We start from the raw sequence: 27,857 nt of genomic DNA, 5'->3' as shown, positions 1-27,857 counted from the left end.
TAATTGTAGCATTTTTTCTGTTGACTCAAGGCTAAGTATGAAGAGAAATAATGATGTGGCAGTCATTGTTTAGCTACCACAATTGGTCATTAAGCAAAGTGGTCTCTAAGTAAAACTACAATTATGCTTATGATTTTGAGCAGACAAATAGCTGTCCAATCTTTTCTTGAAGACCTCCAGCGACAGAGCACCCACAACTCTGGAAGGCAAGCTGTTCCATTGAATAGTTGTTCTTCATGTCAGGAAATTTCTCCTTCCAGATTGGATCCCTCTTTAACAAACATCCCCCTTTCTTCCTCCCCTGTCCTCAGATGCTTTGAAGAGTAAATTGACTCCCTCCTCCCTGTGACTACCTTTCAAGTACAGACAGCTATCATGTCATCACTAATGCTTCTCTTAATTAGGCTAGATTTACCTAGTTCCCTTAAATATTCATCATACAGTTTAGCCTCTCATCTTTGTTGTTCTTCTCTGCACTCTTTCAAGTGTTTCAACAACTTTTTTATAGTGTGGTAACCAAAACTGGTTGCAGTATTCATAGTGCAATATAAAGAGGTGCTAGCACTTCTTGTGATCTTGATGTTGTCCTTCTGTTGATGCAGCCCAGGATTGCATTGGCATTTTTGGCAGCTGCAGCACACTGCTGGCTCAAAGTTAAGTGATGATTCACTAGAACACCAAGATATTTCTTGCAGTTATTGTTGTTGAGCCAGGTACCACCTATTCTATAGCTATACATTTAGATTTGCCTGCCTAGGTGCAGAACCTTGCTTTTCTCACCACGGAATTGCATCTCATTAGCTAGTGCCCAATGCTTAAATCTGCCAAGATCCTTCTGAATCATGAGCCTATCTTCCAAGGTGTTGCCAATTCTCCTCCTCTTCCCCTTCAGCTTGGTATTATCTGCAAATTATATGAGTTCCCTTCTATCCCTCATCTATATCATTTATGAAGATGTTGAAGAGCATTGGACTCAAGACACAATTTTGAAGTACCCTACTGCATGCTTCCTTCCATTTAGATGTAATTCCATTAAGGACCATACACTGTGTGGTGGTCAACCAACTGCAAATCCATTTGGTGGTGGTACTGTTTATCCCACAGTGTTGTATCTTACCAAGACAAAGATTGTGGTTTATTTTGCCAAATGCCTTATTGAAGTCCAAGTAAACTATATCTACAGCATTTCTCTGATCCACTAATTTAGTCACTTTATTGTTTTATTATTTTATATATGTGTTTCTGTTTTTACTTCTAAGTAATCAATTGAAAGAGAATGGCTATTCTGTATTTTCTTCTGCAATTTCACACATTTGTAAAATAACAGTTACTTTTGAAATGCTGTAAAAAGTATGCAAATGCTAGGAACATGTGTAAGATAGGACTTATAATTCATTAAGTGATCATAGTCTTTAAATAAATATTTTTTTAATAGTGTGATAGATTTTATATATTTTATAGCTCATAAGCGATACATAACAGTGGTGCTTATATTTAAAATATAGATTAAATAAATGTTAAATTCTAAGTATGAGTGCATAAGTAGCAAATTAGAATACTAAGATTAAAATACTAAGTTTATTATGTTGAATTATCACTTAAATCAATTAGTTCCATTACTGAGAATTTTCTGAAAAATGTTATGTTTGGGATGGAAAGGAAAAAAACAAAATATAATCAGCTGTTACCCTATTTCAATAAAAATTGGATTTTATGCTATATGGAAAGTTATCCATCCAGCAGCTCCCAAAATTAGGACAAGCTGAAGGCTTACAATATTTGTTTTGTTAGATAAATATGAATGTATCCATTTTTTGTAACTTGAAGCACGCACATAGAGTCCTGGAAATCTTGGTCTGCCACAGCCAACACCAGAACTGGTGATTCCTATTAAATAATATTTGTTTGTATCTGGGAAATAGCACACCAGAGGACCACCACTGTCTCCCTACAATGTGAAAAATAGGTAAGATAAGACAAGTTAAGTGTTGCTTTATGGCTATTTTGAAGATTTAGCATATAACCCTATTAGTCTGAGTTGTACTTGCCATGACGTATCAAATGAAAATATTGATCATTTGGGAATTTGAATATCCTGAAGGGGAAATATTTGTTTTTGTTGGACCGAAAAGATTTAAAATTCAATTACTTTAAATATACATATATTGATACCTTGATTGGGTAAATTGCAGATTATTTATTCATAAGATGCATTTCAATTATAAGATCAAGGCAGAATATATAATAGTCTCCCCTATTTTTCCCACAACAGCCTTCTGAAATAGATTTTACAAATACTGAGTAGAATAAAGTGGCCCTGTGAGCTTCCATGGCTGAGGGCAATCTGGAACTTGGGTCTCCCTAGTGTCAGCCCAACATCTTAGTGACTACACTACACCAAAATTGCACTATAAACTCAGCATGTTAGGGGCTTATCTACTATCAAGCATTTTTGTACACAGGTATTAAGAATCACTCTGTATTTCCAAGTGATCTATTCTGAAAAGAGGTAAAGTAATCTGAATCAGAAAAAAAATCTGTTATTATTACTATTATTTATTAATTTTCTTTACCACCCATCTCCCCTATAAGGTTATAAAACAAAGTAATTACTATATTAAAACATTAAAACCACATATTTTTAAAAAACTACTGAAACCAGAACTAGGAGACGAAAGGGATGTTCTACTGCTATGCCACAGCCACTGCTAAAACCTTCACTGAAAGACTGTGAAAAAAATTATTATTTATTTTTCTTTATATTCATGTTCATATGCACAAATTAAAAATATATCTCACATATAAGAAATTTAGTTTTCCTGTAACAACTTTTTGCCTTCAGGATTTTTTTTTTAATGAGTTGGTTGACTTGTTTTTCTCTTTGTGGGCATTAACAGTCACTTTTGTAACTATCTAATAATTTTAGAAAAAGCAAACTATCCTTTGAATTTTACTAAAATAAATTCAGATAATCATTTTATGACATAGACTGTCATCAACTATTTTTTTCCTTCCCAAACTGATTGTATTCCTATTATTTTAGCATACCTCTGTGCTTCTACTTATTAAAAATTGATCAAGCAAAAGCTATATAGATTATTTCACAATATTTTATAATGAAATAATTAACAATTTACCTGGCAACTATCAACATGTCCACTTTCAGAGCCAGCACAAATCATTTTCAGGGATACTGTGCCTCCATACCAATCGTAGCTATTACAGATTTGCAATGGAATAATGTCAACCTGAGCTTCTTGTAATATATGTTCACCTTTACCTGTAATGAAAGCATAAAATAAAGCTGGAAGTATGTTTGTATTTGTGTCATGTAGGGATAGGGAATCTGGTAGGAAAAACTGATGGAATGTTGAAGGTTTTGGGACTATAAGTCAAATTTCCTGCCCCATATACTTCATATTGTATCTACAAGTTATTGACAATTTTTGCAAATTTTATATAACAAATCCATATTATTTGTTTGACTGCTATATTGTCAATCTATTCACTTTCATCTTTGCAACTCTTGAGTGACAGTATTAAGGTCAAATATCACTATGGAGAATTTTAAAATTCATGTTATCTGTGCCGTAAGCTATCATCTCACAAAGCATTATGCCATCATGCTAAGTCATAAAATTCAAGTGTTGAATAATTGTTTTGTTTTTAGGTCAGATTATTGCATTTGGAATGAGTTTGCTTTCAATTTTCATTGATCATTTAGTGGTAGTAGTATTTCCATCAATCCTGGCTACTGTAGGTAATGTATAATAGTAATGGACTAGCCTGCATCCTATGCTATTGGCAATATACCAATAGCATAGGATGCATGGTAGGCATGCCTGTAGTATGGGTAAGAGTAATATTGTGATGATGAAAAAATGCTGGGAATCAAAGTGTAACAACATCTGGAGGACCTTGAGAAATTGTAATTTCTGGCCCCCCAGATGTTATAGTATTGATTCCCAGCATCTCTTACCATTACCAAGTCAGTGAAAGCTTTCACTTAGCAACATATAGAAGCCCACAGGTTTTGCATCTTTAAAAGTTTTCCATTTGTTGAAGTAAACTACTATTCTGTCCTATTCAAGTTTTGTCAATAATGCATGCGAGAACAAGAGACGAAAATTCCACTCCTGTTACATCCAGACAAAAATGATTTATTTGATAATAACATCACCTATATAATGTTTCTGAAGAGGATTACTTTTAAAAGTTCAATATTTTAAAAATGAATACATTGTGTTATTTATGGATACGTATCTAAAACGTTTCGTGAAAAGATGATTAAAAAGGTACTCTCACTATGGTGGGTAACTTTTTAGTGAGTCCATTTATTAGCAGCCATGATTTAATTTAATTTGTGAATAAGATTGCAACTTAAAATAACTAAAATCTTAAAATAATAAGAATAGATTTACCTTCTTCCTTTGTGCTTCCCCACCCACTTATATAGCATGGATTCTTAGATTTATCACTCAGAAAGTGAACAGAGTCAGGTAAGCAGATAGGCTGAACATAGTCATTGTACTTCACAAATTGCATCAGTCTGAACAAGGCAACATCATTTTCAAAAGTTCCAAATTCATAACCAGAGTGGATAATGATATCTTTGATAGGATATGCTTTAGAAAAAGGCCAATGTATATAAAGATGATACAAACCAACTACAGCCTTCCACTTGTCTGGTTTCCTAGATGGGGGGAAAAATCAAAGGTCCATAAGCATAAGAGTCAATAGATACTATAGAATTGTTACATCAGAGATACTGATAACAGAGTCAAAATAATTCAGTAATTTCACTTCAAGAATGTTCAGATTGGAATTTTGAAATCAAAGCCAATCTTTGCCAAAAAAAATCTTCTTATTTATTTCATTAAAATGAAGGCAGTTGTCTTGGAAATTCTGTTCAAAATTAAGCAAGGAATTCCTATTAGAAACTGGGTCTGTCCATAGAGTGAGGACTAATGCAAAGAACTACAGAAATAATTTTCGCTGCTAGTAAGAGGTTTCAGAATTAATACTCATATTGTATTGGCAGTACTTAAACTTGTGAGAATCCAGAAAAGATACTTCTACAGAATTTTAATACCAGTATTGAGCAAGAAGCACAAAGTACCAAATCCAGCTTCTTTTTCTTCAAGCTAGATGTGTTAGATCGGGTAAAGGAGGCACAAAAGGCTTCAGTAAACAACAGCTCTTTATTGCAAGTCAAGTAAAGATCCAGCTGGAGAATGGTCGGGCAGCATCCCCTTTTAAAGGGACCTGTCAGACCTCTTGACCAATGAGATTCAATCTCTGTTCCCACCAGAACAGAGAACCTTACAGTCTGTCGGGGGAATATCTAACACCCCTACCCTCTAGGATGGAACAATCTAACTAGTGACGTCACGCAGGTAGGCGGGCTTTTGCGTAGCTCTGCCTGACCTGCGCAAATAAGTTCTGGTGTTTCCTTTGCACAAGTAGGATGAACTTGTTGCTCCTGCAGACCTGCCTGGTAGAACCACCTGGAACTTCTCACAGACCGCGGCTGGAGCTTCTGGCGTTGATTTGCTCGAAGCTCGCCGTGGGCCTGCATCGAAGTCAGATAAGTTTTCTGATATTCTTGGGCTTTCCTCAGGACTGCTATTTCGTGTGTAGCTTCTTTCGGTTTGTGCAGGAGTTATGTTGGGTTGTCTAAGCACTGAGTTAGACAAGCAGCTACGGAGTTAGTCAATATGCCTTCTCCAATTTCTACCGTCCTCGAGTTTTACTGTGTACGATCGAGGATCGGTAATTCCAAATATAGCTGCAGGAATCCATAACGTTCCCCCTGTATAATTGTGTGCATATACCAAATCCCCTGTGGAGAAAGACCTGACTGCTTGTGGAGTCAGGGGGTGTTGAGGTGGAATAATTTGGGTGTAGCTGGTCTAGCTGAGACCTAAGGCAGCGGCCCATGAGGAGTTCAGTGGGGCTTTTTCCAGTGGTAGCACTGGGTGTGATGTGTTGAATGAGTAAGTAGTGATCAATTCGTGTCTGCCAATCGCCAGGGGCTATCCTATTGAGGGCTTCCTTTGCGGATCTTACCATTCGTTCTCCCTGGCCATTGGAGGCCGGATGGAATGGCGCAACCAGGGCATGTCTGATTCTCTGAGCTGCTAAGAATGTTTCGAATGTCATGGCCATGAATTGGGGCCTGTTGTTGGAGACTAATACATCGGGGAGGCCATGCGTGGAGAATAGTTTCCGTAGTACCTTGATGACCGATTCTGCTGTAGTGGAATTCATCAGGACTAGTTTTAACCATTTAGAATATGCGTCCATGACTATGAAGAAGGTTTGGCCATGCGAAGTCAATGTGTATTCTGGACTGTGGTGCTTGCGGGCACTCCCATTCCTTGGCGGGCGCTTCCGGGGGAGCTAGTCTGGACTCCTGACAGGGCGTGCATGTAGCTTCCCATTCTTGTATGTCCCTGTCCATCTTATGCCTCCAAACATAACTCCTTGCTAGAGACTTCATTTTAACAATCCCCGGATGCCCCACGTGCAGTGCTTCAAGGACAATTGTTTGTGAATGACTACCCTGTCCCCCAACAACAAACAACTGTTAATAACCGACAATTCATTCCACTTGGAAAAATACATTTTGAATTCAGTCCCAACAAGCCTCTTGGGCCACCCCATCCACACCAAGTTCAAAATTTGTTTTATTATGGAGTCCTTTGCCGAGTGGCGTGCAATGTCACTGGATGAGACGGGTCCGGTTTCCAGGCAGTCAATGAGGAGGACCAATGTCTCGGAGGTTGGGTCAGTGAGAACTTCGGGCAATGGGCAATGGCTCAAGGTATCCGCGTGCCCTAACGTGCTGCCCGGTCAGTGGATGAGGCAGTAGGAATAGGCTGCCAGAAATATTGTCCATCTGGTCATCCGGGGAGATAGTGATACCGGGGTGGGGCGGCCCCCAGCCAGCAACCCTAGCAACGGCTTGTGATCTGTGATCAGTTCAAAATCCCGGCCATAAAGATACTCGTGGAATCTTTTTACTCCGGCTACTGCAGCCAAAGACTCATGGTCCAGTTGGCTGTAGTTCTGCTTAGCGGCGGATAATGTCCTGGAGTAAAATGCAATGGGGGCTTCGGCACCATTTGGCATGCGGTGGCTATGGACTGCGCGAACATCGAAAGGGGAAGCGTCACAAGTCAACACCAAAGTCTGGCTGTATTGTACTAGGAATGAGTCTGCTGATAAGAGTCTTTTTACGGCGGCGAATGCGGTGGCCTTGGTTTTGCCCCAGGACCACTTTGTGTTCTTGGCTAGGAGGCAATGTAGTGGTTCAGCAACTGTCACTTTCTATTTGAGAAAGGTGCTGTAGAAGTTAAGGAGCCCGAGGAACGCCTGTAATTGGGGGGGGCGATATGCTGACTCTGTAAACTGCTTAGAGAGGGCTGAAAGCCCTATGAAGCGGTATATAAGTTTAACTGCTATTGCTATTGTGTATTGGTCTGATTGTGAGGTGTGGGGGCTTCCTTAACGGCTTTAATTTTTTGTGAGGTCAGGTGAATCCCAGACCCATCGATCATGTACCCTAGAAATCCAATTTTTGGTACATTGATTTTACATTTTTCTTTTTTAAGGCGGAGGCCCTTGTCTCTGATTCTAGCCAAACTGTTCGTACACATTTTAAAAGTTGCACTTCATTTGCAGCCGATACCAAAATGTCATCGAAATAGGGGACGACTCCTGGAATCCCCTGCAAAAGTTGTTCCATTATGCTTTGGAACAGTCTGGGGGCGATACTAACACCGAATTGCAGGCGGTTGCATTTGAATGCACTCCTGTGCTTCACAATGGTTTGGGCCTCTGCGGTAGCACCATCTACTGGCAATTGTTGGTATTCCTGTGCCATATCTAATTTTGCAAAGATTTTTCCCGGACCGAGGGAATGCAATAGGTGTTGTACAACAGGTACAGGGTAAGTGCTTTGTTGTAGCACTTTATTAATTGTGCATTTATAGTCTGCACAGACCCACCAGGTTTGACAGGCGTCACAATTGGCGTCTCCCAGCGTGCATGATCGACTGGTTCTAAAATGCCCCGCCTCACGAGCTTATTGATTTCTTTGTCAATTTTTGGCCGGAGAGTGAAAGGTACTCTCCTGGGCTTAAGCCTGATTGGGGCTATTGCGGAGATTAAGCTAAAGGAAATGGGGTTCCTTTGTACTCACCCAGACCGGTGCCAAAGATGTCCTCAAACTCCTTAAAAATGGCTTCAGCGGCAGCTTCAGCAGCGTCCTCCACCACGGAGTTGACTCCGGTCACTTCCATTCCCAGAGCTTGGAACCAATGAAGCCCCAGCAGGCTCCTTGAAGGTCGTCTCCGACCACCGTCATGGGGAGCTTTTTGCAGAATTTCTTGTGGCTTACCCGGAAGGTGCCTTGGCCCACGATGGGGACCTGGTTCCCTTGGTAGTTGCGTAGGTGGACATTGGGGCTTCTGAGGTGTCTCTTTTGTATCTTGGGTATCGTTTGCTTCAGGACTGACCATGGAATTATGGTCAGTGACAACCCGGTGTCGATCTCCATTTCTCATGGAGAGTCCTCGATGAGGACAGTGACTTTCAGCTTTTTGGGGTGAATGGTACGGATATGTCTAACCGGAACACTGACATTCAGCTTTTTTGTGCGCCCAGGGCAGCTTCGTATGGCAGAAGTGAGTTTGGCGATTCTATCGTCTCCCTCTGAATCCCATGGGTACTTCTGCCAAGCCCCTGATTTGGGTCACTGTTTGCAGTTTTGGCCCCCCTTGGGTTGTCCTGCAGTCACAGGATAATTGCTGTGGCGCACCTTGGCGATGTGCCCTTTCAGCTCGCATCACTGGCAAATGGCTTCGCAGAACTGGCAGGATGATCAGACATGGTCTCCTCCACAGCTGGCGCAAGGCAGAAGTTGTGAGTTGAATTTCCGCGCTGGCTTTGTTCGGCTACTGCGCATGCGGTAGCTGTCTTCCTCCTCGCTCTCAGAATTCTCAGACTCTGTGGTCTCACGGTGGACGCGGGTACTTTTACGCACGTCTGGAGGTGCGCTGTGACACTGGATGGTCTCCACTGATTGGGCTGCTGATTCAGATGCTCTAGCTTCATCTAGTGCAATTTGCAGAGAGAGGTTGGATCTAGCCAGAAGCCTTCTCTGCACATTGAGATCTCACACCCCCAAAATTATGCGATCTAGAATCAGGACGTCCAGTTTACGGAACTCACAGTGGGCTGCGGCTTTTCGGAGGGCCACCATGTATTCATTGATCAATTCCCCCTCCTTTTGGTTCCGGATGTTGAACTGGTACCGGCGAACGTATTTGGATGGCTTCAGCGCGTAGTGGGTCTTCAGCGTTAGTTGTAGTGCAGACCAGGATACTGCTTGTAGCGGGGTTGGTTCTGAGAGGTTTTTCGCCATCTCGAATACTTCCCGACTGCAGTATCCTAGAAACAAGTTCTTTTTCCGGGCTTCTGGAACGCCTGTGAGATCGTTCGCTTCCAAGAAACACTCGAATCGTAGCATGTACGATTCCCAGTGTTCTGTAGCTGGGTTGTACGGAGTTGGTGGGGTGTGCATGGCCATTCTAGTTCTCTCTGGGTGTTCAGTGATGGCTAGCTTGATGCCTCATGCAATGCTCTGGGCTGGATGTACTTGTAAGGCTTCGCTCTCTTTGTTTGCCTAGTTGCCTTCCAATCCCACCCTCGTTGCCAGAGTTAGATCGGGTAAAGGAGGCACAAAAAGCTTCAGTAAACAACAGCTCTTTATTGCAAGTCAAGTAAACATCCGGCTGGAGAATGGTCGGGCAGCATCCTCTTTTAAAGGGATCTGTCTGACCTCTTGACCAATAAGAGTCAATCTCTGTATCCACCGGAAGAGAGGATCTTGGTGGAAACCTCTTGCAGTCTATCAGCAGGGGGGAATATCTAACAAGATGCTTTGCCCAACCCCATTTTTTTTGCCTTGTGACTTCTTCCATTCTTCAATGGCTGTCTTGCTGCCAGTCTTCAATCCTGTAGTTATTTTGATTATTTTGCCATCGCTTACTTTGCCCCCCAATTGCTTTGATCTTTTTAGGTTCCTAGATATTTTCCCCTACTTTCCTATCTCTTGATTTACAAAAATGCAACGAGATACATTTACTGGCCCCTGAGGATGCAAAAGCTGCACACAAGTAGTCTATATTTCTTCCATTTGCCTTTCCTGAAGATAGCTTATTTTGTGATCTGTAGGATTTGTTCTGGACTTAAAATGGCAGATGAGTGCAACCTGTGAAATCTCACAGGGGAAGTAATAGTACCATTTCCTATCCTGATTTGACAGTTGAATGGATTCATAAACAATTGAAATTTACCATAATTCCCCCTTATCCCAAACCTAGATGTTGAATGCTTTCAGGAGTGGAAAAGACATACAATTCAACAATAAAATGTATTTTAGCTGCAACAACAAGGTCTGGACAATGTCTCTTTATGGTTAGCTGATAAAAGCTTTGAAGATTTCTCTTGAATGCCAGAGATTGATGCAAAACAGTAAACAACTGGACTTGATTAATAAACATATTATTAATTGCAATTTTTGGCATGTACTTTTTTGGTTCTTGACATAGAAACACTGAAGCCTACAATAAATGCTTTTTAAGGTTTGGGGTTTTTTTTATACACTTATTAAGTACCTTAACTGTAGGTTAAGGTATCAGAATATTTCCTGCCCTTATAAGCAAAAGATATGTGGAAGGAGGACATAGTATAGGAAGGAGATTCATAAATAAATAACTGGCACATCAGTGTTACTTATGACAGCATTCTCAGAGTTAAATCAGTCCTTTTTCTAGGTACTTGCCACGAGCATAATGCCTCATATCCTGTAATGTAAATTATATATATCATACAATTTGGTGTCTTTATGTAATACATAAACAGTTTCTCCTTCACTTTTCCTTCTCTTTTCATTTTTGCTTATTTTACAGGAATTAATTAAAATGTTTTGTTGCCCTGGTTCCTATTTTTCTCCTTTCAAATATGACATGTATATATTACACAGTATATGTACATATGTGTACCCATTAATGGGAAGAGGAAGTCTCCTGTTTTCATTTCCTTTTCCCAAAACATTCCTTCTTTCTTTGGAGGATGAATTCCTCAATCAGTCTGTTGCCACATAATTTTGTAAATCCAGGTTTCAGTGTGTGTCTGTGTGTATATACACATCTTCACCAGAGCTGTGGTGGCATAGTGCTTAGAATGCAGTATTACAGGCTAATCCTGCTGAGTGCCAGCAGTTTGATCTTGATCAGCTCAAGAATGACTCAGCTTTCCATCCTTCCGAAGTCAGTAAAATGAGGACTCAGATTGTTGGAGGCAATATGCTGACTCTGTAAATCACTTAGAGAGGGCTGCAAAGCACCTCTATAGTGGTATGTAAGTCCAAGGGCTATTACTATTTCTATATACACATGCATCAAAAATGGACAGAAAACCATTTAGAATTGAAAGATACATACGGATATTCTTGAATGCAATGTGCTGCAGTCAGCACTGAGTTGTTACTGATTAAAACTCCTGCACATATATGACGATATGCTCTGTCACTGTAATGAATTTGAAGACTGACTTGCCACGGCCATGCTCCAGGTTCAGCATCATGCCCACCTACAATCCGGGAGGCCATTGTGGACTCATCTACCGCAGGCCTTGTTCCACATTCTAGAAATCAAAATAGTTTAATGGTGGGAAAGGAAAGATTAAAACAAAACCAATGTTCAACAATATATCAAAGCTAGCTCTTGAGAACTAGAAATTACAGGTAAGTCCTTGACTTAAAACCACAATTGAGCCCAAAATTTATGTTGTTAAGCAAAACACTTGTTGGATGAATTTTGTCTTACTGTACGACCTACCTTTCTGTCAGTTGTTAAGTGAATCACTGCAGTTCTTAAGTTAGTAACACAGTCAGTTGTTAAGTGAATCTGGCTTTCCCTTTGACTTTGCTTATCAAAAGGTTGCAAAAGGTGATCACATGACCCTGGGATACAGCAACAATCATAAATATGAACAAGTTGCCAAGCATCCAAATTTTGATCACTTAACCATGGGGATACTGCAATGATTGTAAGTGAAAAACAGTCAGTCACTTTTTCAATGCCATTGTAAGTTTGAACAGTCACTAAATGAACTGCTGTAAAGATCATTTGTACTAGAAATTGAGAGGGGGGGGGATTACCACTTTTCTTGTTCAGAGGATAACGATATAAATATTAAAAATTCAAAGCTTGAAATAAGGTGCCTGGTAGTACCTTTTCTGGTTAACCAAATCTCTTAAAAGGCTGCATCTCACAAAAGCTTATGGCTTTTAATAAAATTAGACGGAACCAGGTCCCTTCTGATTTTTTGTTATCCAGACTAGCACAGCTCTCATCCTACAGTTTTAAAAGCATCAATAATCAATACAATGTGAATACTTCTTTTTTTGCTAGATTGTTCCTAGTGCTTGAAAATGTGGAATAAATGTTTGGTCTCAGTGAAATGCTTAAGGTCATGTTAAATAGGGTATGATTAACAACTTAAGTATGTCTTAATTGAAAATCCATGATTTATTAACCACTTTCAAAGCGTTTATAGAGTAATACGGGCATAATCTTTCCCCACTTGCACCTAAGAAGTATGCCTTTGCAGCCTCTTTTAAAAATACCTTATCTACATGACACTACAAGGAATGCTAGCAAGACTCATCTGCTTTGTACTGGAAAGAAGGAGCACTAGTCCTACATCATGCTTCTTTGATATCTCTATATTTGTCCTAAAGGTGCTTTTGCTAAAAGACAAATGGACTTTCTTGCTTGATTTTTTTCCCTTTGAAAACATTTTGCTTATTAGCCAAGAAGCTTCTTCAGTGTATAAGAAGGGAAACGTTTTACAAAAAAGCAACCCCTCACCCCACCCCCCCAAATACCCCAAGGAAATTCAGTTGCTTTTTGGAAAAAAAGCACCTTTGGGACAGCCATGACCTGGATGATTGAGCCTCTTCGTAGACATACAGTATTGTATCTCCACATGAACAATCTTTTAAAAATTGTATTGTTAATGCTTTATTGTTCAAGTAATTCTATGACTGTAATACACAATGGGGCTATATTCAACCATATGCAAGGTAATAAGTATTCTGATCTTTGAAACTCCCAAACACCCTCCCACCCCAGGTCCAAGTTATCAATTGAAAGTTGGACGAGAGACGGTCTACTGTATGCGCCCATGAAGTTTCCTGCAGTCACTGCTCAACACCTGTACATTTCTCTTGTCTGTAACAAAACAGTGGGGAATAGTAGGATACTTATTACGGTGTGCAGTTTCCACTGATAGAGCTTTTGTGTGAGACTCCTTCACCAACTTCTCCTTGTACTTAACAACTTCCCATTTGGCATGTCTACTGCTATAGCTGACTGGTTAAAGAAAGCAGAATCCCAGTTTTACCTGCCTGTGGTTTGACTTAGAAGGATAAATTGGCAGAATACTTGTCATTTTCACTCACTTAAAAAAAATTAGTGTGATTAGTGCTCCCTGGGGCTGGGGGAATGTGATGGCAGCTCCTTACATCCCCCCAAAAGAACTGCTGTCATTTAGTTGAATGAAAGTGCAGAACTGGTTTCATGTCAATCCAAGTTGGAAACACTTTCAAAGTGGAGCAGGAAAACCCAGTTCCAGGCTACTATCTCCACCTCCTGTGGATAAGAGCCAACTTCAGGTTAGGCAATTAGCTCCTCAGCAACCCTCCCCTTCTCTTCTGGGCAAGAGGAAAGAATGGCTTGGGAATGACCTAAGGTAAGCTTGTGTCTGTGTATGGTGAATCTGTTCTTCTAGATCTAGTTCTGAATTTGTTCCAACTTGCCCAGAGAGAAATAGCTGGAAATTCCGGGCTCTGGGCTCACATTTGCAGCCAAAAGAGAGGAGGACGAGAGAGGAATCTGATGCTGGTTGACAGGAGATTGCAGAAATCTCAGCGGGACGAGCGGAGCTCTTTCCTTACGGAGGTTTCCAGCTGGGGCCTGGGGCGACGGTTAGAGACGCCCTTGGGGCTGCAGGGAGCCGCTTTCCTAATAACAGCAGTGCTTTCTGCCACTCGGTTTTTTGGGAGCAAGCTCAATCTAGGGCCATTGCCTTACGGAACACCGAACAGGTTAAGTTAAATGAAATGGTTAAATTCAGAATAGAGCTGGGAGGAACCTTGAAGGTCTTCTAGTCCAACCCCCTACTCAAACAAGGCAACCTCGGTCTCACCGTCTGTGAGGGAGGCGTGGGTCAGGAGCCCCAGGAGCAGAAACAGCGGCCACAAAGTGAGGATGGACGAGCGAAAGCTCCGGATCATCTTTGATCCAGGAAGCAAATGGCGGCTGAGCCTCTGGACGGCTTCTTTTGCGGTTGTCCGTCTCGGGTGCCGCGGGTCTCGCGAGGCGAGTTTCACGTGGCGCGAGCGCTTCGCGGTTTCAGCACGCGAAAACGCTATTTTATTTTATTTTATTTCTCTCTCCTTCCTTTCTTTCTTTCCTTCCTTCCTTTCTATAGTCGGGGTTTGCTCACCTTACCTCCAGTTTAGATTTTAGATTTAAATTGTAAGGCCTAAAATGAATTAGTTTTAGATTAAAAAACAACAATATCTCATTTGAAGATATCTACGTTTTATTGTTAGCCATAGTATATTTAAAATGGTCTGGAGAGTCAATAAAATTACTGACTTTAATGATGCCAAAAATCCTCAAATTCGATTCTAAAACAGCCATCAGCAATGATGTAAATGAAGAAAATTGGCAGATGCGAGAGTTTATTACGCTCGGATTCTTGGAACGTGCGGATCGGGATTGATGGGATGTTGCAGTTCAAAACATTAGGAGGAAACCAAGTTCTCTATCCAGGCGGGGCAGTTCCTTATTCTTGCAACTAAGCATTATTTTCTTCCAAATTCTGATAGAGAGAAATCCACTTGTACTCGTTGGCAGTTAACTAGCCATAGGCACAAGCAATTGGAAATGCCTTAAGGTTGTTCTATCATAATTCGATTTTCTATACATTCAGAAAACTCAATAGCGGTCCTTTCCCCTATTTTGATATATAAAAATGACAGTAAAAATATAAAGCACAATATAGGCAAATAATATTTGGTCATAAGTAGCTAAGTATAAATAAATAAAGAATTATACATAAAAATGGATAACGAATAAGGAGATTATGAACACAAGATAGAAATGTACAGAAGGGAAAACACCAACTGCAAAGAAACCGATTCGTAACTGCTGTATGATATACGATGGAACTTATTGTTCCTATGTTGTTTTTAAGTCATGTGTTTGTTTCTGTTGATGTGCTTATGTGTTTAAAATAAAAATTAATTTAAAAAATAACATTACATATCCTGATCTGATAATTCAAGAGAAAGTGGTTTGATAAATAGCTGTTCAGATTCTTGAAATTCATAATTCCCCTCACATTAGAGCTAGAGTGTGGAATGCTCTCAACGTTAGTAAAGAAATGATTAAATCCAAAAAAATAATTCTGCTTGTTATATCCTCAGACACTTCCCTTGGTATGCAGTATTATATAATTGTATGCGTTAGAAAACCTGCACTGACTCCTAAGGGATTTCTGGATGCAAATGGAATAGGGCCCTTTTATTTTTTTTCTGCAGGACAGCCTTTCTTCTGCCTGTTGACCAGATAGTATAGCCTTTATTGTCATTGTAGATCATGTATACAACGAAATTGGTTTTGTCCTCAGTGGTGCAGTTCATGACAAAAAATGCAAACAACATAAATAGTATAAAGAACATTTCCTATGCAAGTAATTAGATCAAGTAGAATGTGCCAGGTCCCGTTTATTTAATGGTGTTATTGGATCTACAGATCTCAGAGAGACAGAAAAAACATTCACCCCATATGGTCTTTTGCTAGTAGGATTGTTTTTTATAGTATATATTTTATACTTTACTGAGGATCAGTCTTTTACAAGGGTCAGTTACACAACCCACAATATACCTCAGAACCATGAGACTTGATATTTGTATTTGCTGTATTCAGAAAAGGTCACCAGACAAGGTTCACCAGACAACAACAACAAACCTCCAAGCTCTTTTTTTATTGAAAGTGAAAAGCTTAAGTAAAACAAAGAAATACACAATTCAGCAGTTAGCAAGCTTTGATACATTACCAGTGTCTACATTCTAAGCCTTAGCTTTCAGTTTAATCCCATGCCAACATATGCAGAGTTTTACCCGCTCTACAACTACAGGGAATAAGAAGAGGAGAAAAATCTTTCTGCGTAGGCCTCTCCTAAAGGCCAACAAAGCCTTCTACTTGAAGTATTATTTAAGCAGGATTCCTTGCTCTGCTTGTGCCTAGGTTAGAGCTTTGTCCATCACCAGTTTGTTCTTAGAGAACTCCACACAGGTTGCTAGTGATACTCAAACACAGGCCTCCTCTAGCTTTCCTTCCCGGGAAACTGACATGGTGGACAGAGTGATGCAAAAGCAAAATGGCAGTGGGCTTTTTTCACCCCATATGGTCTTTTGCTAGTAGGATTGTTTTGTTTTATGTTTTATATTAATTATTTTATATTAATAATATTAATTATTTTTAATATTTATTTGTCCTCCATCCAAACCTGATCCAAGGTACCCATTTAGGTCAGAGATGTCAAACTCAATTTCATTGATGGTGTGTTTGATCGGGGCGGGGGGGGGGCAGGAGGGGGCATGGCCCGGATGGGCATGGCCAGCTCAACGTCACTCATGTCGAGGGTGCCTATGGTGGTTTGAGCGCTCTGTCAGCAAAAACAGGCTCCCAAGCTCCGTTTTTGCTGCAATGGTCTCCTGCACCCCTCTGCCAATGAAAACAGAGCTTGAGGAAGCCATGCATTTTTGCTGGCAAAGGCACCACAGGCCAGTCCTTTGCTGTTTCCAGGGTGACCCCATATAAGCACTCCATGGGCCAGATCCAGCCCCCAGGCTTTGAGTTTGACATCCCTGATTTAGGTTTAGTGCGGCCTGAACTTTTAGGACCCTTTGTCCACTTCAAATTGTATAGAATAGAGGAAACACTTTTCTTATTGTAGCGTATGCATTGTCAGTCTTAATTCCTTAAAGTCAAAATCTGATTTTAAGAGAAAGATGCTTTCTCTTAAATTACTTCACAGCATATCCATAAATATGGGGACAAACTATAGTTAGAGGCAACGGGGCCATGAAGTGTTGCAAGTACAGTTTAGAAAACCCCGCGTTCTCCAAATCCTTCCAGGTCTTTTTTAACAAGGAGCATCCGTCTGTCAAATATCTCCAAGTAGGGTTACAGACTTGTTGCAAGAAGGAGGCCCACTTCGATCTGCTAGCTGCTACATGTTCAATGAAATAGAATGCACCACCCTGGAAAAAGTAAAATAATACAATATAGAAATTAAACATTGTATTTCCACTGTAATCAAGATTGTTGATACAAAACATCCTGGGAACATGAAGCAATAATTAAGTATAGAGACAAAATGAAGCTGGAATGCAATTTAGCCATGAATGATTTACAGGAGATTGCAGAATTGGCCTTTTTTATTTAAAGAAGGTGACTAAGTAGCCGTATCAGTTCACTACATTTCCACATATTGGGTTGCCTTTATCTTGGTTTAGAATTTATATTAAAATTCAAAAGGGTTCACAAAATTTTAAGCATCACTGTGTATTTATTACATTTTTATGCCACCCATCTCCCTTACAAGATGCTTTTGGGTGGCTTACAAGTTATAAAACAAGTAAAAAGTAATTAAAACAGTAAAATTACAGAGATTAAAATATTATTAAAAGCTGTACTAAATTTTACTAAAACTGAAACTAAGAGAGCTAAGCTAAGAGATGGACAGGATGGGGATGAGGTCTTATCCCATCAGCCACCTCCAGCAGCAAGCTGGTGCATGGTGTTATTTTCCCTTTTTCTTTTATAAACATTATAGTGGAGATTTTGCTGCCAAGTTAAAATATATGTATGCTTTTTTATATCATAAAAATAAGCTTAGCAAGATAATCACAGTTAAATTCACAAACCTTGCCTGTCTGAAAGCACATATGTCCAGCCTAAGAAACTAGGGAAGTTTGCCACGTCCCCATTGCTTCTGGAGATTTATCTGCCTTTTGTCTAAACATTGTTTAATTTTGCTTTAACAGATTAACAGAGTTGGAAGAGCCCTTATAGGTCACCCCCCACCCCCGCTCAAGCAGAAGACCCTACACCATTTCTGACAATTGGCAGTCCAATCTCTTCTTGAAAGTCTCAAGTGATGAAGCCCCTACAACTTCCGAAGGCAATTTCCGTTCCATTGGTTGATAGTTCTCACTGTCAGAAAATTCCTTCTTATTTTTATGTTGAATCTCTCCTTGGTGAGTTTCCATCCATTATTCCTTGTCTGCCCTTCAGGTGCTTTGGAAAATAGCTTGACCCCCTCCTCTGTGTGGCAGCCCTTCAAATATTGGAACATTGCTATCATGTCTCCCCTGGTCCTTCTCTTCACTAGACTAGCCATGCCCAGTTCCTGTATGTTTTAGTCTCCAGTACTCTAATGCATACGTGTTGCTTAAATGGATGGAAGAGAACAGGAAGGTTTGGAGGAATGTTGTCCATGGAATCACGATGGGTTAAACACGACTTTGCAACTAACAACAACATTATTGTTAATTAAAGTTTTAAACAAAGTTTACAGCCACCCAGAGTCATCTTGAATTTTGAGATGGGCGGCTTATAAATTTTATAAATTTGTGTATTAAAGTTTAAAATAAATTTTAAAACCGCCCAGTCACTTTAAATTTCAAAATGGGCAGCATTAAATTCTATAAATAAATAAATTGCTGTATTGTTAACAAAAGTTTTAAATAAACCTTGGAGCTTATTTATATGTCCAGAATCACCTGGAACTATGAGGTGGATAGCATATAAATTTTATAAACTGTAAGAAAAAACACATTTGGAGTTAATAGATGCAAGAAAAAAATATATCCAAAACTATGGAGTAGCTCATCCCTTTGCATTCTGCTCACATGTGCTTTGAATTTGTTCCCCAAAAGTGACAATTGGAAGTATAAATAATAAATGTTGGGAACAAGATTTCGACAATGCATTGGGATTTTTATCCATATTGCAACAAGAAAAAAGTACTGAATGATGTTGGTCTCAAACCTGAATTGCTAAATATAACTATTAGCCGGGCAGGGAAGACTCATTTTTCCTCTGTGGAAATAAAAAGTACTGTATTTTTCAGAGTATAAGACACTCTGAAGTATAAGACGCACCTAAATTTGGGGGAGGAAAACAAGGGAAAAGTATCTGCCTCTGCCTCCCAGCAATTTGCCACGTGGAGCAAACAGCCAGTGTCACTCAGTTTTTCCCAATCATCAGCTGTTACAGGCTGCAGGGATTGCTATAGCTTATTGAAGCATCTGCAAGCCCCTGTTTGCTGCAAAGAGGTAAATTGCTGTAAGGCAGAGGCCAAAAGGTTGAGGCCGGTGTGGGTGGGTGAGTGGCTACAGTCAGTGTATAGGACGCACCCAAATTTTCATCCTCTTTTTTTGGGGGGGGAGGTGCATCTTATACTCTGAAAAATACAGTATTGGAAAGTTGAGCCTTAACTTTATGCATAACATTAGATACCATATCACCTTGAGAATTCCCTTCCTAGCTCTTCTCTCATCCATTTGACTTTTGTTGTGCTAAAGAAAGATATTATGTGATACCACCAAATCTTGTCATACCATAGCAGGCCAATAAATCCCTGCCGATAGTGTCTTGCAATCAAGTTGCTGACCTTTTTTTTATTCTGAACAGCCAGATCTCACCAAAAAACTTCAGATCACTCTGTATGTGCCAAGCTGAATGACTCAAAAATAGGAGAGCAGAAGTACCATATTTCAAGGGTAGCATATTGTGAATTACAGCTTGCTTAGAACTATTGCTCTCAAATAGTAATATGCCTGAATTGTGACTTGATTTATATGAAAGTTGGAACTTCTGGCATCAAATCTTTTCCTGTGGAAAAAAAACCACCCAACCCTCAGGACATTGAAACATTGTGAACATTGTGATTCATTCTTGAACTTTTTGCCAGGATTGCTGCAATGCTTGATCATCTCTTAGCCGAGATGGTATTCATCCGGTTCGCACAGGTTTGCACCAAGCCCTTGAATTATTCCTTCTGTCACTGGTTGCTCAGAGAGGCTTCTATAAATATATAAGACCTCTTGCTAAAAAATAGGCACGATGCAATTCTACCTTGGCTTACTTGTGAATAAGGTTATCCACTGTGGGGATCAAAAGGGAAAAAAGGAGACTCCCCTGCTTGTGGGTCAGATTGTAATTTCAATGGAATAATTTGGACATGGAGTAGAAAGTTTCCACTCAATAAGAATGATTTTTGGATACAAATAGAGTTTTGTATAGAATTGGATATTTGTTGCAGGATTTCGTGCCATGACACCTTTATTAAAAAGACCTTGTTCTCTTATATTTCAGGAGTTGAAACTTTTCTGCTTCTTAAACCATTTTTCTCTTTTTTCAGGCAAACCGGCAGCGAAAAATGCTTAAAAAACTAAAAAAAGAGCTTCCAATGATTGCGTAGCTCACAGCTGAGTTGCATAATCCTCGGAAACTCCCCCCCCCCCTTTTAAAGCAATTTTTCCCTGCCGGTTTGGGCGAATTGGCAGGGGAAAAAATGCTTTAAAAAGTGAAAAAGTTGGCCACGCCCACCCAGTCACATGACACCCCCCACCAAGCCACATTACATTAAACATTCTTTAACACAAAACATTAAAAAATATATCTGGATTTTAGTCACATTCCAGGTGCTAGGAACAATTCCACAGTTCCTATTTGGAAGATAATGCTGCAGCATTCCTACCGTCCCTGTCCTACTGTCTCCTTTTATATGTGCACATTTTATGTGTTCATGTAATACTTATTTATATCCATTTATTTGTCCATGTCTATACTAATACCTGTTACCTTGTACAAAATAAATAAAAATAAATGAATGAATGAATGAATGAATGAATAAATAAATAAATAAATAAATAAATAAATAAATAAATAAATAATAAATAAATAAATAAATAAATAAATAAATAAATAAATAAATAAATAAATAAATAAATAAGGGATCTGGTTCAGGTTAAGCCTGAAAATGAGCAGAATAAATAGCAGCAGAGAGATGCTGTTTTTGTGGGATCTAAAGCCTTTGCTCCTATGCACACCTGCATAGTGTGTATTTGCACCTACCTAGTACCTATTATTCATTTGTCTGGACACCCCAGAATTAACTTTCCCTCTTTGCTCTTTGACTTACTGGTCTGAGCACTCGCAAGATCTCCTTCAAGGCAGCCTGGGTGTTCTTCACAGAGCAAAACACGAGCGTGCCAACCACCACATCCACAGAGTTGTCCGACAGTGAAGTCATGTTCTCGGCGGAGGCGACCACATAATTCTCGAACTGGAGGTGTGAGTTCTGAGCCAGGCTGTTTAGGAGGAATTTTTGAAAGTTGGGGTTGTAGTCCAAGCAGGTCACATGAGTGTTGGGGGGATAAAACTGAAAGTTGGGGCCGGAGCCTGCGCCAATCTCTAGCAGGTGGAGCTTTCCTGAAGCATCGGCAAAGTCCCGCATGTTCTGGAACAGCTTCTCCTTTGTCTTGCACATTTTTTTATTGATGAATTTACTGAACTGATTCATGAAAAATGGGAAAGTTTTTTTGCAAATAGGATCCCATAAGCCAAAATAGGCAAGCACATAGATGGGCAGGACGAGGATTTTCAGGCATTGTTGGAAGATGAGAACCAGCATCGTCTTCGATGGAAGAAAAAAAACAACCTTTCTTCTTGATTCCCTCAATGATTTCCTTGAAATACTCCCAGTTATTCACTGTTCTTTTAATGATGTTTCATAAGGAAAGCGTCTACATGACGTCCTCAGTTTGAATCTGTTCCAGTTCTTCCTTAAAGCGACAGCGACTGTTTTAGTCATGTAAAAAAATCTTTCAGTTATACAATTTGAGATGAACACGCTTTGAATGGTGTAGGAGTAGGAATGGATTTCCAGAGAAAAAAATGGAGACTATTGGAAGAAAATAATGCCAACAGCACCTGGTGGTCTGGAATTCATAGTAAGCTATTTGAAAATATCCCTAGACTGAGTGGGTTAGGGATGGATGTGGTAACTCTTAACTATAATGCTCCAGGTGGCTTATATTTAAGGTGACCAGATTTTCAGATTGGTAAAGAGGGACACCATTGACGGGGAGGGGGGGGGGGCTTGATTAAAAATTTTATATTTTGTCAAAAGGTCACCCCAGGACACTGAAACCATCATAAATACGAATCTGTTGTCAAACCAAATTTTGATCATGTGACCATGAGGATGCTGCAACGGTCGCTAAGTGTGAAAAATGGTCGCAACGGTCGCTTAGTGTGAAAAATGGTCATCAGTCACTTTTTTCAATGCCATTGTAACTTTGGTCACTAAATGTTTTTCCCCTCCTCGAGACACCTCATTTCTTCCTTCATTCCTCTTGCTTATCTACTTTCACCTTATCCGTCTTCTGCTCTTTCCTTCTCTTCCTTCCTTTCTCCTTCCATCCTCTCTTCTTTCTTCACTCACTCCCTTCTTCCTTTTCTCTTCCTTCCTCCTTCCATTCTTTCAACTTCCTTTCTTTTGCCTATCTACCTTCTCTGTCTTTCTGCTCTTTCCATTTCTCTCTTCCTCTTCGCTTCTGTTCCTTCCTCCTTCTATCCTTTCACCTTCCCTCCTTCCTATTTCTTCCTTCTGCCTATCTACCTTCACCTTCTCTGTCTTTCTGCTCTTTCCCTGTCTTCTCCTTTCCTCCCTCCCTTCTTTCCTTTCTAGTTCCATCTTTTCTTCTTTCCTCTCTCCCTCCCTTTTTCTTTCTTCCTTCCTTCCTCCTTCCTCTTGCCTATCAACTTCATCCTCCTTGTCTTTCTGCTCTTTCCCTCTCTCCCCCTTTTCTTCCTACCTCCTTTCCTCTTTTCTCCCTCCCTTCTTCTTTTTCTTCCTTTCTTCTTCCATCTCCCTCCTTCTCCTTCCTCCTTCTTTCTCCTTCCTTCCATCTTTTCTCCTTCCATCTTCTCCCCCCTCCCTTCTTCTTTTCCTTCCCCCCTCCCTCCTTCCTTTCTCTCCTTCCCACTCTCTCCTTGGGAGGAGTTGGGGGTGGGGGTGGCAGCAGAGACCAAATAAAGTCAGAAAATCTTATTAAAACTTTCCTATTTGTTGGACTGCCTTGCTGCGAAATTATAAACCAAACCAGGGGAACATTTTGCAACCGAAGGTGCTGCAAGGAGAGGCAGCCCTGCCCCAGTTTTGCAAGGAATGAGAAATGGTGCTTTAAACCGAAGCAACTGCAATCGGAATCGCAGACAGGGAAAGAAAGAAAGAAAGAAAGAAAGAAAGAAAGAAAGAAAGAAAGAAAGAAAGAAAGAAAGATCCTTGTAGCACAAAACCCACCTTTGCATGGTTGTGAGAACATAAACAAAACAAAAAAAGCACAGCGTCCCTCCGCCCTCTGAATGGGACTCAGCGTCGGGCGGGGAGATAAGCACCTTCATTTGCGTCCCTCCGCCCTCTGAATGGGACTCAGCGTCGGGCGGGGAGATAAGCACCTTCATTTGCATTCTCTGCGATCATGATGCTTTGCAAGGAACATTTCCCCGGGCTTTTTGCAAATTTTTCCTTTCGTGCTTAAAAAAAAAAGGACGGGACTTCTTTAAAACGCCACAGGGCTATGAGCCTGACAAAAATGCAACCTCTTCCTTCGTCCTTCTCCTCCTCCGTCACTAACAGCTGGGGGCTCAGAAATCGGAGTGAAAAGCCAGTCCTCCATCTCTTCCCTCTTCCTGGATTCACTCCGAAGTTTTAAATCTCCTTTCTGTGCATAAACACTCCCTCCCTTTCTCTCTCTCTCTCTCTCTCTCTCTCTCTGTTTGTCTCTCACTCTCTGTGTGCCTCTTTGCCTCTATCTCCCTCCCTCTCTGTCTCTCTCTCTGTCATTCTCTGTGTGTGTCTGTCTCTCTCTCTCTGTCTCTCCTCCCTCCCTGTGTGTGTGTGTATGTGTGTGGGGGATCCCTGCCACCGTGGATTGGCTCCGGACTAGTGGAGCCTCCTCTTCCTCCTTTTTAACCAGGCGATATTCGGCTGCTGCACAATCCCAAGGGCACGCGCTGCCCGGTTTGCTAAATCCGGCGCAGCTTCAGAGAAAGAAGGCATGCGAGAACCCCCCCCCCATCCCCGCTGCCTGAACATTTGAATGAAGGAGGCAGCAGGCTCCTTTGTCCTCGGCTATGCAATTTTCTTTCGTTCTCTGCTGCCTGAACGAGTGAATGAGGCAGAGGGAGAATGAAAGGAGATTGCGTCCCTTCTGTCTCCCCGTTGCTCAGAAAAGCAACTGCGGGAAGGTCCTTTGGTGGCAGCAGGCATCCTAGAATCTGCCTGCTAGCAAAGGACCTTCCCAGAGTTGCTTTTCTGAGCAACGGGGAGACAGAAGGGACAAAATCCCGGCCGGCTGGGACAGGTATACACAATGATGCCAGACAAAGATTCATCCACGATCCCCAGGAAGAGGCAGAGAAGCGAAAAGCAGCCACAGCATCGGCGGGCGGAGAGAGGAAAGGAAGCTGCAGCCGAAGGGGGAGACGCTCGCTACGGTTCCCTGCTAGAAGCCGCCAAGGGCTGCGTCCACCGCTCGTGGCTTCCAGGTGCCGTTTGGCAACGGGAGGCCAGCAACCATCGCAGCAGCAACATATTCCCTTGGCAAAGGCAGATGCAACTCCCCGGCGGCTGGTCTGCGTGCGCGCACACACACACACGGCCCCGCACACTCCCTTCCCTTCCACGGCTGGCTCCCTTCCCTAAATCACTAAGGGCTCCGCTTCGCGGGAACCAGTACTGTCGCCTGCTTTCCTTCTCTCTCCGTTGTGCTCTGAGCTCCGCCTACCACACAACACTGTGACCTTTCCTCTGACAGAAATGTAAATTTTTAGGGAAGGAAGCGCGAAGTGATGGTCTCGGCCAATCGGACCTTCCTGGCCGCCTTTGCCGTTTCCAGCCTCGGTGCAGGGGTAAATGCGGTGCCCTTGCGGTGGCTCCTCCACCCCCCGCCCTTCCCCCACCTGCAGCCCCCCCTGGCCTGGGGTGGGTGTCTCCTGGGGGAGCCCGGCTCATTTCTCCCGCGCAGGAATTGTCGGCGGGCGCGGATGTGCTTTGTTTGCGGCGGGCATGCGGTGCTCTTGCTCCACTGGGCTCCTGGTTCCCTCCCTTCAGCCCCGTTCAGACAAGCTCTTTGGCTGCGCCCACGTTTGCTTTGACAGAAATCACTGCAGCCCCAAGTGCGCCGATCTTGGTGTTTTTCGCATCGGAGTGTGCTGCAAGAAGAGGGAGTGAGTCGACTTCTCCTAGTTTGGCAGTTTCTTCTCTGACTGGAAAAGGATTGGGTTTCTAGTGTTCTTAGTCTTTGGTCATCTCCTTCTCCTTCCGTTTCATCCCTTCGATCCAGCACATAATTAAGTCAACCGTTGCTGGGATGAAAGTCATAGACTCATCTGTGTCTATTAACTCTCCTGATAAACCAAAAAATATCACGGTTTTCAAGACCATCCCCAAGAAATATAATCCCCTAGTCCACCATTGACAGGAAGCATGCTGTCCTAAAAGAAAAGGGAGGAAATGAAGGTCTCATGGAAAATGAAACTGTTACGGAGGGTCATAATAATAATAGAATAGGTAGAATTACAGGGACATAATAATAGAATCAGTAGAATTAGTTTAACTGCTCTTTCGCTTATGTAAGAATTGCTCTGCTTCTGCCAGTAATAGAATTAATCACCACTTCTGCTGGGTTGTTTTTCTGCACAACCCTATGTCTGCTGCATATCTCAAACAAGAAGTGGGGTGTGTCATCGGGCAAACACCTGTGTTGCTAAGCATTCAGGCCCTCTTTTCCTTGCTGCACTAACAAAGGAGAGCACGGACACGCAGGGATACAAGGAAGGAGGGCAGAATTGGGTACCAAGCTGATGTGTCTGAAGGTATAAAAAGATGCCATACTTTCCCCAAGGTGTGGGCTTTCGCTGTATGCTATTTGCCTGTATGTTGTGGAATGGTATACCTAGCTCCTTCTATGTACAAATGCAAGCTGTTATTTTTTTCAAACCTCTTCTTTAGTCTCTCTTTGGCATTCTGGTGAGCTAAGTGCATTTTTGGACGTTACAGTACAAGGCACAATTTGTTTAGTTTAGGAGTATCTGTTATGCTGAGAGTCCAAAATGTGTGCTTTTTACATGCATGCAGAGGCCTAATGGCTGGTGGTTTGAGATCGCAGAAGGTCTGTGGCTAGAGCTGGATCTCTTCAGAGAATAAGATTTTTCATATCCGAGATCCCAGACCTGCTTCAATCCTCTCTTTCAGACAAGTCCTCCCAGACTCATTTTCCTACAAAGCTTTCTGGGAATGTAGCAGCAGCTTTCCTTCCCATAGAACGGGCATCTCCAACCCTGGCAACTTTGACTTGTGGACTCCAACTCTCAGAATTCCTCAGTCAGGCAGGTTGGAGACCCCTGCCTTAGAGGAGCAATTTTCACCTCTTTCCTAAGTTGCCTCATGTGTGCCACACACCTATACAAAACAGGCCTGTTTCAAAGCAAATGTCAGTTCTCAGCAATTTCACAAATAGATGAAGCACCTCTGCACCTGACCGGAAGTGGATGGGTGGAAATGCCAGCGTGGCAGAGGAAGATTGGACCATGTGATGGGCTTGTGGGTGTGGGGACAAGATCATGAACTTTCAACTGGGTGGAAACCCCAGGAAGCTTTCAGATTCGGGTTTTCACAGATGTACCAACATGTCTCTCTTAATAAATTGAAATTTTGAGGAAAGCTCTGCCTTGGACTCTGATTTAATTTTGGATGATATTTGGAACGCTGACATTTAGTTAAACAACCTACAATATACCTCAGAACCACGAGACCTGATATTTGCATTTGCCGTATTGAGAAAAAGTCACAAGACAAGGTTCACCAGAGAGCAACCCCCCCCCCCCCAAAATTTCCCCACCAAAACACCAAAGCTTTTTTTTATTAAAAATGTAAAGCATAGTAAGTAAAACAAGAAAGTAATACATAATTCAGCAGTTAGCAAGCTTTGGTACATTATCAGTGTCTACATTCTAAGCCTTAGCTTTCAGTCTAATCCCATGCCAACATATGCAGAGGTTTTTTTTGAAAAAAGTTTTTTTATTTTTAAACAAACAAAGACAAACAAAACATGAAACATAAAACACTCATCAATTACATATAGCATGTCATTAAGTTACAAGCATTTGTGCATCACCACAAATGGTCACAGATTATCCATCAAGCATAAATAGATACATTATTATCATTGTACATCATATTGTTCAGTTACAATTGATATTCCTTCGTTTTAAACAAATGTTCTAGAAACTAGATTCACATATATACCAGTATTCCATTGCATCTTTATTTGTCTAATAATAATATGTCTTTATAGAATCACCTATCTCATATTATTTTTGCAATATGAAAGAATTCTCCAACATTTTATATTTATGCATCACTACTTTCAGTTGTATATAGAATCACAGATTGTCTATCGAGTATACATAGGTACATTGTTAGCATTGTACATCATATGTTCAACTATAATTGTTATTCCTTCATTTTAAACAAAATGTTCTAGATATTCAATTCATGTATATACTAATATTCCATTACATAATTGTTAGTCTATTTAATAATAAGATCTGTTTACAGTATCATCT

At 41.1% G+C, this 27,857-nt stretch overlaps 2 protein-coding genes and 1 long non-coding RNA gene across 4 annotated transcripts in view; 1 reads left to right on the top strand and 2 right to left on the bottom strand.

Annotated features, from left to right (window-relative positions):
- Positions 1–1,561: 1,561 nt before the first annotated feature.
- Positions 1,562–14,466, bottom strand: LOC106542748 (transmembrane protease serine 12-like). The gene is made up of 5 exons (XM_087710348.1): positions 14,284–14,466; positions 11,514–11,715; positions 4,422–4,693; positions 3,138–3,280; positions 1,562–1,948 (listed from the first exon to the last, which is right to left on the bottom strand). Exons 1-5 carry the CDS (start codon positions 14,369–14,371, stop codon positions 1,712–1,714), a joined length of 942 nt encoding a protein of 313 aa, XP_087566474.1. The 5' UTR covers positions 14,372–14,466; the 3' UTR covers positions 1,562–1,711.
- LOC148048230 (uncharacterized) overlaps positions 13,721–27,857 on the top strand; it is a 26,472-nt gene continuing 12,335 nt past the window's right edge. Inside the window, exons 1-2 of one of the 2 annotated variants that reach the window (XR_015696043.1) lie at positions 13,721–13,827; positions 18,200–18,412. This is a non-coding gene — a long non-coding RNA (uncharacterized LOC148048230). Of the gene's footprint in view, positions 13,828–13,933; positions 14,183–18,199; positions 18,413–27,857 lie in introns of those variants that run through there. The other variant, XR_015696042.1, reaches the window with a different exon arrangement.
- On the bottom strand, positions 16,117–22,114 carry LOC148048232 (thiol S-methyltransferase TMT1A-like). Its single transcript, XM_087710350.1, has 2 exons — positions 21,364–22,114; positions 16,117–17,413 (listed from the first exon to the last, which is right to left on the bottom strand). The coding sequence occupies exons 1-2, from the start codon at positions 21,853–21,855 to the stop codon at positions 17,177–17,179; spliced, it is 729 nt and encodes a 242-aa protein (XP_087566476.1). The 5' UTR covers positions 21,856–22,114; the 3' UTR covers positions 16,117–17,176.

This window comes from Thamnophis sirtalis, unplaced genomic scaffold (assembly GCF_051295495.1).
Source record: "Thamnophis sirtalis isolate CommonGarterSnake01/CBP01778 unplaced genomic scaffold, rThaSir2_p1.2 scaffold_3, whole genome shotgun sequence".
Taxonomy (NCBI): Eukaryota; Metazoa; Chordata; class Lepidosauria; order Squamata; family Natricidae; genus Thamnophis; species Thamnophis sirtalis.
The sequence above is the reverse complement of the archived record's forward strand: the minus strand, read 5'-3'. Positions and strand labels throughout refer to the sequence as shown.

Bases quoted from the DNA above. Each gene is read 5' to 3' on its own strand.
- LOC106542748 (XM_087710348.1), bottom strand. From the start codon at position 14,371: ATGATCCGGAGCTTTCGCTCGTCCATCCTCACTTTGTGGCCGCTGTTT. The intron at 4,694-11,513 runs GTATGTATCTTT...CCCCCCATCTAG, and splicing joins CATTGCATTCAAGAATATCC to GAAACCAGACAAGTGGAAGG. The intron at 1,949-3,137 runs GTAAATTGTTAA...TTCACATTGTAG, and splicing joins GACATGTTGATAGTTGCCAG to GGAGACAGTGGTGGTCCTCT.
- LOC148048232 (XM_087710350.1), bottom strand. From the start codon at position 21,855: ATGCTGGTTCTCATCTTCCAACAATGCCTGAAAATCCTCGTCCTGCCC. The intron at 17,414-21,363 runs GTAAGTCAAAGA...TACTTTTTCCAG, and splicing joins TCTTGCGAGTGCTCAGACCA to GGTGGTGCATTCTATTTCAT.